Source organism: Elgaria multicarinata, chromosome 8, assembly GCF_023053635.1.
Source record: "Elgaria multicarinata webbii isolate HBS135686 ecotype San Diego chromosome 8, rElgMul1.1.pri, whole genome shotgun sequence".
NCBI classification, from domain to species: Eukaryota; Metazoa; Chordata; class Lepidosauria; order Squamata; family Anguidae; genus Elgaria; species Elgaria multicarinata.
The window spans coordinates 50,288,210-50,303,934 of NC_086178.1; the positions used below are offsets into that span (position 1 = coordinate 50,288,210).

Consider the following 15,725-nt stretch of genomic DNA (forward strand, 5'->3'; position numbering starts at 1 on the left):
CCTCTGGGTAAATATGTATAGAATTGCATTTTATGGCTGCAATCCAATACACACTTACAGGGAACAAAGTTCCATTGAACTCAGGGGAACTTGTTTCTGAGTAGACATGCATAGGATTGTGCTGTAAGTGACTTTGTTGTAACAGTGGTAATAAAATATTTAAAAGCATATATATATATATATATATATATATATAGCACAATATCAGATGTACATTTTTAACTGTACATGTTCTAATTTGTAAAGCCACCTTGAGTCCCAGTAATGGGAAAGTGCAGGAAAGAAGAAGAAGAAGAAGAAGAAGAAGAAGAAGAAGAAGAAGAAGAAGAAGATTTATTTTAAATTATCTTAGATGTTATGGATCTTTTTCCTATAACACCATATCAAACATTATTGAGCAGTAACACAAGTTTCATGAAACTATAGCTAAAGGGTTTTTATTCAGGTATTGTAGCATCTAGCTATATCCCTGGCTAATTATATCTGTGAAACAACAAACTGACTTTCTGAAATGACACTATAATATAGTAAAGTAATGAAAACGTCTCCATTTTTATTACACAACGTTGAGTGGAGAAAACACAACATTTGGAACTAATGCTGAAATCAAGGAGCCTTTATTGCATTCTTCGTACCCTAAAAATGTTACAAGTGTTAAATTGTGTTTCTCCCACATATTAACATAACACTGGCTATGTTCACACATTAAACATAAGCCAGGATTTCTTGCTTTCTGTGAAAGAGCAGAATGCTAATACATGCAGCTTATTTGCTCCCCACTTCACATGAGTGAATAAAACTAACCAGAAAGCAATACATTCTCATCGCATCGAAACCTGACATCCTTGTTTGTTGTTCCCAAAAGAGCCAGGGTTCATAAACCAACAATCACCATGTAGAATTTAACAGATTTGTCACCTCCTGATTTCCTTTGGGGGTGTTTTTTTAAAACAACAACAACAACAACGTTCTCTTCCAAGTATTCTTGGCACATTTCTCAGTCTTGATGTATATCTATGCCTAAATGGTCAATATAGCTGTGTTTCCGTGTGGCTAATATTTTCAAAATCAAGCCTGTAAATATATATGTAGCGGATTTATTTCTCTATACGAATGAATTTATTTTTCAGTGCTAAGAGCTCAGAGGCTGTCATGCTTTCCATCTGTCGGTAGGAATATACACATACAACACAAATAATTATATATATATATATATATATATATATATATGTGTGTGTGTGTGTGTGTGTGTGTGTGTGAGAGAGAGAGAGAGAGAGAGAGAGAGAGAGAGAGAGAGAGAGAGAGAGAGAGATTGAGATTTGTATATAACTTTGTGAATAGTACAAGCCTGTTTGTTTTTATGTGGTAGCTGGAAACATCCATCTGTACTATTAATACAGATTTTGAGACTAATGTTAAATCTGGATAGTCAACAAGTCAATCCTTTTAGCTATAAAAGTAGTCATTTCCATTTGTTTACATATTTAATCTTTCTATTCAGTTTGTTCCTTGAATTTTTAGTAGGGTTTTGAATCAGTGTTTGTTTAACTATCCGATAAACTGACATAAAAATAGTAATGTACTCAAGGATTGATATTGTAATGGAAAAACTATCAAAAGGAAAACAATTTTGCAGAATGCAGTGTAAACAATTTGCAGTGGAGGCTGATGGCTCCAGTATCAGTGAGGCAGTGAATCCACTCCAGGTTTCAGTCAGAACCAATCAGAACTCTAAACAAGCTATCCACACCTTGGATAGCTCCTCTAGGATTTTGACTGGTTCTGACTGAAACCCAGAATGGATTTACAGCCCCACTGAAATCAGAACCACCAATCTCCACTAATACAGCTAAACCTTCAAATAAGCAAATGCACTGTTGGAGGTATTCAGTTGTACAGCAAGGCCTTGGAGCCAAAACTCAAGGCCCTACAAACCAGGGCAGGGGTGGAGAATGACCACCCACAGTGTGACAGGTGACCAGAGAAGCAAAAGCAAACTATATTTTATTCCTGAAGTCATGACGGTACTATGATTTAAGTGAGTTCAAAATGCAAAACTGCACATGATCAGGGATGTTGTTGTTTTTAAAATCAGTGTTGGCAAATGTTGTTGTTCTACATAACAGGAATTTAGAACCAGTTGTGAAGCATGGAATGGTGGCTGGAGGGGGGGGGAGAAATGTGAGTTGGGTGCTTCACAACTGAAGCAAAACACATGGCCATCTAGGGACCCACCATAAGGCCATCAAGTTGAATGTCTAAAATTACTTAGCTGCACTATTGCAGGCGTTCAGCTACTGTATCACTTTCTTTCAGCTCTGATCCCTCTGTCCCCATTTTTGTTTATTAGCCATTCGTTTCTAATATCTACTACCCATTACCACAACCTGCATCCCGACATTGCTGGACAGGTCTACCAGGGTCCACATTTCCCGTGAACTTCCAAAGCAGTGGCAATCAGTTTGGCAACATGCTAGCCAGTCCTGGTGTGATTCCAGCCTTCAAATTCCAACCGCGGCGAGATACCATCGACTGGAGACGGTTCAGTGCCATCGACGTGGAGCGGGTGGCACGCGAGCTGGATCTCGCTACTCTCCAGGAAAGTATCAATGGTGTCACCTTTTGCAACCTGGATGCAGAGAAGTGCCCCTACTGTCAGCAGCCGGTGGACCCTGTTCTCTTAAAGGTCCTTAAGATGGCCCAGCTGATCATCGAATACCTGCTGCACTCCCAGGAGTGCTTGAGCATGAGCCTGGCGCTGCAGGAGGAGCAGCACCAAGGGGCCTTAGAAGACCTCAAGCAGCTCAAGCGTGACTTGGATAAGCAAGCGGAAGAGTTGAAGTGTGTTAAGGAAGAGTGCCGGAGGCGGAAAAAGATGATTGCCAGCCAGCAGTTGCTCTTGCAAGCTGGGGCCAATAACTACCACAAGGTGAGCAATGTGTCCAGGCTGTTGAACCTCTTTCAGCCTGAGGCTTGAATTCCACTTTGGAGAAACTCTTGGTGGATGGTGGCTGAAGGTAAAAGGGTTGGACCCAAATATCCCAAATCCCGCCCTATTTTAATTTAAAGCTCTTATTGTCATTCACTGAGCCTTAGAAGAGGCATTTCACCTTTTAGAATGTGGTGGTGGGGACTGCAAAATGGTTAGAGGTTGGGGGATAGAGGTGGGGTCACACATCAACATTTCCTGTTTACATAGGCAGTTATTAGCATGGAAATGGAGCTGGAGCACTCTTGTTTGTGCCTATACAAACTAAGACATTTTTAAAGGCATCTTCAAAATTGGGACAATGAGAAAACAAGGACTATACTTGACATAAATGGGGATGGTTAGAGCACATGCAGTTCACAGGAAATGGTGAATAATCTTTGCTTTTCTTCAGTCTCATCTATGTAGCAGAAGCAAAGATGAAACAAAGGCTACCACTGTAGGTTCAGGCGTTCCCAAGCAGCCTAGGATGCATGGTTATTATAACCATGTGGGCGGGGTGGGATGATTCTGTATTAGGACTGGCATTGGACTAGGTAGCCATTTTGATCCCCACCTATCCTATGATTTCATGAAAGATGGATGGGCTTGGGTGAGAAGCTATGACAGTGGAGGATGGGGTTCTCCCATCCTTGGTTACCAGGCTTTACCTTTCAGAGTGTGACTCTTCATCCTTCAATCTGCCTTTTTTCCTAGTGCCAGCTCTGTGACAAGACCTTCATGAACTACTCCTTCCTTCAAGCCCACATGCAGCGAAGACACCCTGAGGCCACTGCAGCTGGTGAGCACCAGGAGTTGTCTAATAGAAAGGGGTTCCAGGGTGAGGGGATCTGGAAAGGATCACCCATTAAGCCTTTAATTCCCAGGACACCTCAAACAGGGGTAGACAACATGGTGCCCTGCAGATATTTAGGAATGCAACTCCCATCACCCCAGCCAACAATGGTGATGTATTATGAGAATTATAGCTCAAAACATCTGGGCGGCACCAGATTGACTGCTTCTGAATTAGAGGTTTGTTTTCTCGTAAAACTGGAAAAAAGAGATGACACACATTGCATTGAGACAAACTGGTGGCCCAATTTTATTTGAACTTCAGCATAACAAAGGATCTGCAGCAAATTCTAAAACTGCAAGAAACTGACTTAATTCAGGTGATGCCATGCAATCTGCCTTAAATTAAAATGAGCTTGACCTGACCCTGAGTTGAGGCACTCATCTACCTCTTCCCCATCCATCCACATCTCTTCAGGTGTAGAGGGAGAACTTCCTGAGTCACTACCCCCTGAGCCCCAGAACTCTAGGTGTATGAGCCAGCACAGGTTAGCTGCAAAGGTGTTCCTGTTCCTGCCTCCTAGATCTTTCAGCCCTTACAAGTCTTTGTAAGCCTCCATCACCCTCATAGTGCCCCAGAGTGTTGTGACTGATTAACTCCCCATTTATATTGCTACCAAGCACTAAATCCATTTCTCCCCGTCCCTCCTCTACAAGAAGTGTAGAGTAGGTGGAAAAACCCAACCCTCTTGACCAATCTGATGGAAAGGCAAAACGTTCCTACTTGGTCCATTCATGATCACTTAATCCCACACGGTGACACAAAGGAGAGTGGGTAGGTGCTGACATCACTGTAAAGAGGGCCAGCCAGGGAAGGCATGGGCTTAAGTACCCACAGATAGCTTTGCCTTCCTCAGAGCATAGTGCGCATCCCACCCTCATCCAGGACTAAATGCAGAGTCATTCCCACCTGAACCTAGTCTGTATATGTGCAGGAAGAAAATTTTGGGTAGGAAGATTAACAGAGGCCTCTTAATATTGGAAACTGTGGCCTTAGCTAGACCTGCCGTTTAATCCAGGATGGAGGAGGGAAGATCTCGTGTTGTGTTTAACGTGACATCCCTCCTCCATTTACACGTGAGGCACGACGACCTCAAGAAAAGAGGTGCCTTGCATACCTTTTTTATTTTTAAAGAGGACGGAGCACACGAACGCTCATGCACCGAAGGTAAGGTTTTTTTGTTTGTTTGTTTTTTTAAAGTACTTTTCCGACTCCCCCCACCTCAAACCCAATGGGTGCAGCTCCCGGCTCCGCGCGAGCAATCACTCGGAGCCAGGTCAAACCGCAGCAACGGGCCACATGTTCCACGGTCTCGGGCTCAGCCCAGGACTATGGAAAAAGTGGGCCCAAAAGGGAGGGCTTTATCCCGGGGCAAGGGAGGGATCATTCCTCCCTGATCCCAGGATCCCCTGTGCTCATGTGGACACACAGGGACAATCCCGGGGTTCGCTCCGTGATAAATCCCGGTCTAGCTAAGGCCTGTATCTTATTCTTCAGTGTTTCTTTGCACCTAGGTCCACATTACTCTTGCAGACATTTTCTGACCCTTAATTCAAGGCTGGAGCATTCCATTTTTATAAGGAAATATCATTTAAATGAAATAAAAACATTTTGTTTGACCATTTTCTACAAATAAAGGGACTAGTATCAATAATTTTGATCTATATCAGTTTTCTGCATTTGCTCACGTTCAAATTGATTCCGAGGCATAATAAACATCTAATGCTCTTGCTGACTACATCAGAAATTTTGTAGAAGCAGCATCTGAGACACCTAGGCCACACACGCAATTTCACAAACGTGAATTATTCAATTGCTTAACAGAAAGTGCCCCAATTTCAGAAGGGTATTCCTAGGGAGCAATCCTATGGTCACTGGAAAAGTATCCCAGGGACCGTAGGATATTTTGAAGTTTCCTCTCTGAACTGGTAGACCTCGTATGACCTTGGAAGAGAAAATCCAAATGGAGATCTCCCCACTCATTGCAGCTGTCACAGAAAGCACCATGGAAGCTTCCTCACCTGAGGCCAGACCTCCAACTTCAGTGGAGGATGCAAATGAGGGGGAAGGGGGTGGGGCAGGCACTGAGGATCTGCAACACCCTGAAGCCTCCCAGGTCCCGTCCTCACTGCCACCCTGTGAGTCTATTAGATGTGGACAAAAGTAAATCCAGTGAGAAAAGTAACAGAAAGTAGGACCGAGAGGTGAAGGTCATCTCCATAGCTCCTTTTGCTCTGCCGGGCTTCCACCAGCACAGCACTGGATATAAGGAGTGCTCTGACATCAGGATGCTCCTTTGGTAAGCATAGGATTTCACTGCCCAGTCTTCAAATTAAGACGTTTTAAAATTCAAAAAGAAAAGTTTGGATTGTTTATGCTTGTCTCCATTTTCCTCTTCTTCTACTATGACAAAATTTAGATTGCACGCTCTTGTACCCATCCTCTTGTACTTGACCCATCCTCTTGCACTTTGTAAAGTGCCATGCAGATTGATGGCATAATCATCATCATTATCATCAACATAATCACATGCAATAACACAGCATAATTACATTGTTTTTCCAACCGTTTAATTTTAGAATTGAAGCTGTGGATAATTTTTTTGTTTGGGAAGAAAAGCCGAAGCTGTTTGAAAAATAACATTTCTGTTGGCACATTACTGTGTCGACTTCTTCACGCAGTTTAAATGTTTGCAGCGGGGGCCGTAACGCCTCTTTCTGAATCAACTTTGTAGAGAAGGAGAAGAAGAAACAGGTGGAGCAAATGGAAAGTGAGATTGAAGAACTGAAGGTCAAGCTGAAGGAGACCCATGCACAACTGGAGAACGACAGTCAGTACAGGGTTCAGGTATGGACTCAGAAGAACATAGAATCATAGAACAGTTGAGCTGGAAGGGGCCTATAAGGCCAAGGCCAACCCCCTACTCAATGCATGAATCCATCTTAAAACATCCCTGACAGATGGTTGTCCAGCTGCCTCTTGAATGCCTCTAATGTGGAAGAGCCCACGGCCTCCCTAGGTAATTGGTTCCATTGATGTACTGCTGTAACAGTTAGGAGAAACTCAAATGTCCAAACACTTCTAGCCTTGATGAATTTTAATGATCCATATGTAACCAAAGTGGTAACAACTCATGCATTATGCAAAAAAGTTAAAAATGGAACAGGGGCTTTTGCATCTCAGCATCTAGAGGACATCTGGTTGCCCACCTCTGCTATACATACTATCCTGGGATTAAGTGCCTTTCAACCCAACAGAACTTGTGTCTGAATAGACATCCATAGGATGGTGCTGCAAATATCTTTGCTAGGGCAAGCCGTCTTTGCAGATGGTTGCCACTCAGTTCTTCCCTTGCCTCAATCCATGGTTTGATGCCATGCTGAACCAACTAGACAAACTCCGTGCCAGAGTCTTCATCCCCGCTTTCCCTCCAAATATCTCCAGTTCAGCTGCAATGACTGTTGAGCTGAAAGTTCTAAAAACAGCTCCAAATTATCCTGGATAAATCACTGCTTTGGGGTCATGGTGGGGTATTTCTAACCCGTTTACATCATGCTTGGAATTGTTATTTTCCTGACAGGAAGCAAAGAATATTCGCCAAAGAGATGAGGAGGAAAGGAAAACATTTGAGAGATGGAAGGAAGAGGAGAGGACAAAGTTTCAAAAGGAAATGGAAGACCTCAGGCACCTGTTTCTCACTGAATTAAAGGATATTTCAAGCAAGAATTCTGTATTGGAAGGGGTAAAGGAAATGCATGGCTTATTCTTTTTCTGATCATTCAATGCGTTTTCTACCTTCAGTAAATTGGTATGCTACTTTTAATGTGTCGGATTACTATAAAAGCATAGATGTAAGCAACAGGCATTTTCCTTTAAGGAGTAATTAATTCCCTTATGGCAAAGAAGGATAACCTGAGTGAAAGTTGTTGAGATCTAAAAGTGATGGGGTGGAGAATTTATAAAACAAGGGCCTGCTTCCCATGAAGGTCTGTGCATTCTTGGTCATAAATGATTGCAAGGGTTTGTACAGACAGTAGCTGCCCACACTCTGCAGTTTCCATGATCATAGGCGCTATTGGTGTTTTCAGTTTAAACAACACAATCTGTGCACAAGAGGGAGGTATGAGCAGGCTGGGGCAGTGGGGGTCCAAAGGTTTGCAGAAGTCAGAAAAATCTTTAGGAGAAAAAAAAGCTTGCAAATCCCCCCCCCCCCGAAGGGCTAAACATGCTCAGTGGACACAGAATGCTGACTGACTGATGGAAGAAGTGAAAAATGGGTGGGTGGGGGTTGGAATGGAGTATCTGGAAAGAGAGCTGGCTGGTTGAAAACCTGAATTTCAAAAGTGGAAGTACAAAGTAATGTGCAATTTGGCACAAAGCTTATTCCCTAAAATTAGTCATTTGGACTGTGCCATGCTTGTTGACTCTGCTAATCTGAGAGCCAGTGTGGTGTACTGGACAGAGTGCTTGACTAGGGCTTGGGAAATCTGGGTTCAAAATCCCTGCTCAACCCATGAAGCTTATTAGGTTTACTTGGGCCAGGTGTGGCATCTTAGCCAAACCTATCTCACAGGTAATACAATTTATCCAAAATGTGCACTGCACTGAGCTCCTTGGAGGAAGAACAGGATAAAAATATACTAAATAAAAATATTGTAGTTGATCAAGAGGGCAGGGCTCCTGCAGCTTTAACTGCTGTGATGAAGAGGGGATTTCACCAGGTGCTGCATGCATACAAAGGATACCTACTGAAATTCCCTTTTCTCTACAACTGTTAAAGATACAGGAGCCCTGTCCTCCTTTCCATATAGTCACCCTAAGAGGACACCTGGCTTGCATGTAATAGTCATGCAAACCTAAAGTACCTTAGTGGTGCCTTCTTTTTTTCTGACTGCTGCAGAATGCTCTTTGACTGTGACACTTTTACATGAATGTCTTACTCTTTCTCCAGAAACTTCAGGAACTACAAGTCAAGAATGTTGTGGTCTCCAATCTGGGGACATTGCAGGATGATGATTCAGTCAACAAGCGGCAATGGAATAAGGCTCAGAGAGAGCTACAGGGGATGAAGGCAAAAATTGAACAACAGGTGGGATAGCCTAGATGGAATAGTATAAGCACTGTAAGCACTCTGAGTTCTGTAGAGTATCTTCTCTTCCTAGATAGAATGATAGGTAGGAAGAAAAAAACTTAACATTAGTATTATTTTTGTGGTCTATTATACTCTGTAGTCCACTGGCACCAAACCATGAAAACTAAGCTGTATAATTATTATGGGATATAGCAAAACTGTTAGCTGAACCAATGTCAAGTCCCTTTGGCTAATGTCCCCTGTCTTGGGGCAGTAATAGTTTCTGATCAACAAGTGATTAAGGGCTCAATCCATACCTATTTATCCAGGATTAAACCCCATTGATCTCAAGGAGACTTACTTCTGAGTACATATATATTGCAATGTAAAGATGCTTCTATTGGTGCTTCTGTTGACTAGCCCAGCAGAACTTCGCATTTGTATAATTTGTCAGCTAAGCAGCAGCTTTGTTCATTACCCTTCTGGAAGAGGGTATTCTGCACTAAGTGGGCTGCCAGCATTCCTCACTGGGTTCTCAGGAGATCAATGGCACAGAAAGGCATGCTAGCTTGAATGATATCCTTTGTTCTTCTTTTAAGATAGCTCAGCACATTAAATCGGGTTTAGCAGAGAATGTGAAGATAGGAAAAATACACAACTGGGGCAGAATCTAATGGTAGTCCTACTCGGACTAGGCCCGTTCACTTCAATGGATCTACTCTGTGTAGGAGTACCATTGGATACTGCCCCTAGAGTTCCGAGTAACTACTGAATACATTTATAGAACTAAAAAGTGCTGTTATTGACATTTAAAGCCCTAAACGGTTTAGGGCCAGGTTATTTGAAGGAACACCTCCTCCTATATGTACCTGCCTGGACCTTAAGATCATCTACAGGGGCCCTTCTCCGTGAGCCCCTGCCAAAGGAAGTGAGGCAGGTGGCTACTAGAAGGAGGGCTTTCTCCGCTGTGGCACCCCGGTGGAATGAGCTCCCCAGAGAGGTCCGCCTGGCGCCTACACTGTACTGTTTTCGTCGCCAACTGAAGACATTTTTATTCTCTCAGTATTTTAACACTTAATTTTAACTTAAATTTAAATTTTACTGTTCTAACTCTGTATTTTAATCTTATATCAATTTTGCTGTGTGGTTTTATCCTGGTTGTGCTTTTTATACTGTATTTTGTATTTGTGCTTTTAACCTGTTGGTTGTTTTATTATGGTTTTAATTTTTGTGAACCTCCCAGAGAGCTTTGGCTATTGGGCAGTATAAAAATTTAATAAATAAATAAATAAAAATAAATAATGCTAAAGACTGCCAAAGTAAGTGTGAATAAGGCAAAGGGTTGTTTTTTTTTATTTGGCAGAAAACAGAGTGGAAGTGGAAACTGAGTGAACTTCAGAAAGAGTACCAGATGGAGAAGGAAGGGGTACGTAAACTGAAGAATATTTTTTCACAGCTTTCTATCCCATTAGGATTACAAACTTGACAATGGTGTAGAGCTAATGGAAATACTGGAGGATGAGGACTGTGACTGCAGGCTTCACCCTCCCTCTACCTGTGTCGAGCATTATGTAGGAACAGATCCTTTGTGCTCTATATGCACAGGCTCTGTGTATACATTCATGCTGATTGCTCATCAGGGAGGTCCCCCACACACACACACGTATTGACCTTACATCAGTGGAGTGTGTATGCAGTCACATTGGTATATTACTAAGGGCTTTGCTAGACCTACCAGGTGTTCCGTGGTTGAGGAGCGATGAAACCTGATTTTCCCGTTCAGGTGTGACGCCTGATGGACCACTCATTCTGTGGATTATCACGGTATTGGAGAGGGCTGGTTGAGGGAGTTTGCTCCAGTTGTGCTGCTGGCGCCTCGAGCACGGGTTGCGCAGCCACACCGGCTGATTTCTGTGGGGGGGGGTTTCGCCCGCTGCATGATTTGCGCAAGTGCGAAAGACCGCAATCGGCGTAGATCGCCAGCGCAGCTGCCAGCACTGCTGGCAGCAGCGGCTAAAGTGGTGCTGCTGCTGCTGCATGCCACCCCCCTCAGGCTGGGCACAGGGGAGCCAGTTGGCATTGGAGAATGGCCCACAGGGGGCGCGGCCAGCGAGTGGCGTTGTTGAATGGCAACATTGATGCTGTCACTTCCTGATGGGGGTCATGGCAGGTGTACTGTGACCCATGGGATGCTGTGCTTCTGCCCCCACCTCCTGCCAGCAAGCCTGTGGGGTGCCTCTGCACTCCCATTGCCATAGTTGGTTGGGACGTGTAGGGGTGGGGTGGGGGAGGCAGACAAGCACACTCACCAGCTGATGTGTCTTCTTCCACATCCCTGGTGAGCGAGCTGGTTTCGTTTGCGTCCTCAAACATGTCCTGGGAGCCCACAGGAAGAGAGGGTGGTGGCTGAGTGGCTTGGGGAGTTACGTGTTTGGACTGTGTCCGAGTAATTGTCAGACTGCCTGCTACGCGTTTGGGGTGCACCGAGGTATCCCCACGGAGAATGGCACGTAATTTATCGTAGTAGGGGCACGTGGTGGCATTGCTGCCTGACCTCTCATTATGGTTCCTCACACACCGGTAGTCTGTCCGCATGCCCTTGGATTTAGTGCGACACTCTTTTGCGGTTCGGTCATGGCCTCTCTTGGCCATCTCCCGTGCCACTTCTTGGAAGACAAAGTTGCGGTGGCTAGCCCTCAGCTGCTCTTGAATCCTCTGTTCTCCCCAAATGTCCAGCAGATCTAGAATCTCCTGGTGCCGCCAAGTCGTTCTCCTCCCTTTCGGCCCCATGCCTGATACCTATACAGGGGCCAAGCAGAGAGAAGGGGGCTCGTCAGTTTCCGCACCACCGGAGGTGCGAAACCGGCGTCAGCAGCCTGCCCCCGTCACTCCCCCCCCCCAGCAAATGCAGTCGGAAGGACAGGGGAGTGTATTGAGGCAGTTTAAAGGGCCTCCAGGGCAGATGCCCCCCCTGGGCTGATGCTTCCTTGACCTGCCACCGCGTGGCCGCTGGAAGATAGCCGCCCACCCTTGCTTGTTGCCCGCTTCCAGCCAGCTGCCGCGTACCCACACCAATAGGCACACAGCCCTTCATGGCTCTACCATCCCCCTCAGTGCCCGCTGGCCTTTACATCTTCCGCGCAGCGTAAAGCACCGGCATTAGACGGTCCCTGTGGCTGCCCACCGTGAGGAGTCACCAACTTCCCATTACTGTTGGATGCCCACCTTCCCGAAAAGTGACCCACACAGAGGTACCGAGCTGCAAACACCCCCCCCCATCCCCCAGACCCCCCCAGCAGCTCACCAGCCACTTTTCCAGTCCTCCGTTCGTGCGCAAACCGTAACTGTTGGAATTAAAAAAAAGCTGCCGCGCTACACTGCTGCCACAGCTGCGGACTGGGCGCAAATGGCGGAGGCGGCTTGGCTGAAGGCACTGACCACTCCCCTTAGCACACCTTTTCCTGACCAGTGCTGACCATGCCGGAAAGCGTACTGACCTCACGTCCTCCCACACCTCCGCCTCCCGAATCCAAATTAGCGCACGCCGGCAAGAAAAGGCGCACTTAAACTCACTTTAAAAAACACAGGAAAACAAAGGCTTCACCACAGGATGACCACGGATCCTGGTGAACGTCATCTGGATCTGTCGACACGACTATGGTATGTACAGCCCCGTCTAGCAACGCCCTAAGTGGCTATATGCAGAACAAACACAACCAGTTTGTGCAGCCCATGTTCAAAGACAGAGAAAAGAAAAGAAAGACAATTCTGTCCACAGCAATCTACAAAACACAAGGATGCAATGCATTCCTATAATCCTCTGCTAGTGGTTTAGTTAGAATCCTAAAAGAGAAACAGATCAAGAAAAACTTATAACTATGTTATGTGTACATTTGAAATGGCAAGATCTCACTGCAGAATCAAACTCCGATATAGTCCCATTTAACTGGAGACTGATGTGGCTGCATTCGGAGCACTCTGCTCTACTAAGACATAGAGATGTGTGGATTTTGTGAAATCCGTCTCACGTGTGTTTCATGAATTGTGCAGTGTCGTTTGTTCTGGCATCAGTTCACAGACGGATTAAAAAAAAATTCATTTATGTGGAAAAATATGCAAAAAATTGTCTAAGAAAGTTTGCGACAATTGACATAATTTGTAGTATGTAATATTTAGTGTATTGTCTAACATTCCTTTCAACTTTTCCCTGTGTATATTTTCCAGAATGACATATGTCTCAGCAGAAACTTGCATATTTTCTTGTGAATTAATTTTCATAAATTTTTGGAAAGTTAAAAAATCAATCCAGAAATCCACCGATTCTGTATGTCCTGGGAAGGCTGGTCCGCAGCAGATTCTGCAAGTTGGATTCTTAGAAATTCAAACTCATTTTAGTCTGAAGAGAGCTTTGGCTATTGGGCGGTATAAAAATATAATGAATAAATAAAATAAATAAATAAATAAATAAATAAAAAGTCCACCTCAAATTTCTCCAGCATCCCTGCCAAGAAAGACAGTCTTCTTCTATTCAGACAGAATGTTCATCGTGGCCAAATCTCTCAATAATGTGCTATCCTTCTCCTAGCTGAAGGGTGAGAATGAGAGGCTAAGGGCCTCCTTGTCTTCTGACCAGTGGAAAATGGCTGAGCACAGCAAACAGCAAATGGCGTCGCTGACTGCACAACTCAGAGAACAAGCCAAGATCATCCAATCTCAGGAGAAAACAGTAAGTTGAATATGCTTATTCCCTGGCTACTGTCCCGTGGAAGCTCTCTATTTCCCTCTTGTGGCTCAAATTTAGTGGGAATTTGGGAGGCTGATTCTGCTCTAAGAAGCAAACAGTGCAATAAGCTGAATCAACATGCTGTAGCTCTTGCTGCACTCTAACCATTTGAGAATATACATGGCAAACTGCATGTTTGAATGTTCCCCTGATATAAAATATCCATGTTGAAAACTGTGATTCTGGTAATCAAGTTGCTTTGATGGAGAGAACATTTCACACTGCCATAGGATTTAGTCCAGCAAGGTACCACTTCCCAGCATAAAGTATGCAACGTGTTTGGAACCTTTTTGGAGCTACTCCTTTAGTTGTTTCACATTATTCCTGATTATGTGGTCACTCATAGAAAGTAAGCAGCTACTAGGCCTTGTAAGTCAGAGGTGCAGAACCTCAGGCTAAGGGGCCAAATCCAGCCCCCTAGGTTCCCCTGGCCCCAGCCCCTTTCCCCTGCCCACCAAACTTTGGGTGATTTCCTGGCTTTGTTGCAGTTCTTTGCCCATTCTAAAAGGCTGAAATGCCGCTCTTAAGGCTGAATGACTGGCAGTAAGAGTTTTAAGCTAAAATATGCTGGTATTTTGGTCCCACCCCCTTTTACCTTCAGCCCCACCCTCCACTGGAACGCAGCCCCTGAGAGCTTCTCCAGAATGGAATGGGGCCCTCAAGTTGAAAGAGGTTCAACATCCCTGATGTGAATAAGAACTGTTCTTCTAAAAACTTATTTTGCCTTGCAGATTAAGCTCCTGTCTTCCAGCAAAGCCAGAGGTAATGGCCAATACCGAAGACGAATGCATTTCTAAAGTTAACACTAGACTCTTTTTTCTCTCTTTTGACAAACTGTATAATACAGAGGCAACTTTAGGCAGGCGACAAAGGAAATCCTGTAATAGCCCTATCTGGTGATTCAAAAGCACACAGTGGAGTTAATTATCAAGCCCTTGTTTTAAGGTCATTTTGAACATTTCACCCCTGATCTCAGCATCCATGGAATTTAAATTGAAACTGAGACCTGGAAGCAAGCGAAGCCCCAATTGACCCCCATAGTTATTTGCTGTTATAGATAGTGACAACTACAGATTGCTTTCTGGAGACTAAGGTTTCATGCAGCCCTCATACAAACTATGTGTGAAGGATTAATGATTAATAGCAGCTCTAAAGTTGCAGGCTTCCGGATGATTTAAAAGGAGAAATTTCCTTAGATCATATCTGTAAGGGTGAGTTTCTACAGTCAATCTTTTTATTATGCTGCTAAGAGGACAGAAATCTTTAATTGTCTCTAGGGATTTAGTAGACAATACATTTTATTATTTTTATTTCTAGAAAAAGAGCAACTTCTTCCTTCTTCTCTGTTATTGGCAGAGTCCAATACACTGTCATTGACTAGCACAATGTGCAGTCAAATTAATCCTTGAATTGTAATAGAGTTGTTACTGATGTTACATATGCCACTTTTGAGCACAAAGTGGTTTTGAGCCCCCTTCCCAAGGTTGGGGTGCTTGTCTAAGAACCAGCAGCAGTGCAGTTATAATCATTAGGGGCATGCTTCAGATTGGGCTGAATCTTGAACTGAATCAGGCTGATTTGGAAATATTTGTGAGAAGTCTGAATCAAAGCATGACTCCTCCAAAGCAGACCAAATCTTAAATAGAAATCCTCCAAAGCTTTGTGAGCTGGTCGGATTCAGAAGGATACAGAGACCCAGACTAGGGATGCTGGAGAAATTTACTGCCGTGTCCAGTAAAATCAGAAAAACATACCCACGTGTTCTCCAGATTTCATGCAGGGCAGTCTTCCAGCTTTAAGAAAGGCAAGATACGCTAATGGCGTATCTATTATGAAAAAATTATGGGCATAATTTGTGTATTTAAAGGCATTTGTGGCCTTAAAGTACTTAGTTCTATGTAAATTGTAGCTGTAAAGTGCTTTACAGCCACAATTTATGTAGAAGTAAGCACTTTACAGCTGCAAATTACATAGAAGTAGGAACTTTACAGCCTGCAATGTCGAAACATACACAAATAAGACGCCCCACAAAATCTAGCAGATGCAC

At 44.0% G+C, this 15,725-nt stretch overlaps 1 protein-coding gene across 1 annotated transcript in view; it reads left to right on the forward strand.

Moving 5' to 3' along the window:
• The first annotated feature begins 2,018 nt into the window (after nt 1-2,018).
• The window catches only part of DZIP1L (DAZ interacting zinc finger protein 1 like), a 32,021-nt gene continuing 18,314 nt past the window's right edge, over nt 2,019-15,725 (forward strand). The window contains exons 1-9 of the mRNA XM_063133232.1: nt 2,019-2,024; nt 2,351-2,929; nt 3,686-3,770; nt 6,559-6,671; nt 7,405-7,566; nt 8,776-8,913; nt 10,259-10,321; nt 13,481-13,621; nt 14,410-14,440. Of these exons, the coding sequence (XP_062989302.1) occupies nt 2,019-2,024; nt 2,351-2,929; nt 3,686-3,770; nt 6,559-6,671; nt 7,405-7,566; nt 8,776-8,913; nt 10,259-10,321; nt 13,481-13,621; nt 14,410-14,440 (1,318 nt within the window). The remainder of the gene's footprint in view (nt 2,025-2,350; nt 2,930-3,685; nt 3,771-6,558; nt 6,672-7,404; nt 7,567-8,775; nt 8,914-10,258; nt 10,322-13,480; nt 13,622-14,409; nt 14,441-15,725) is intronic.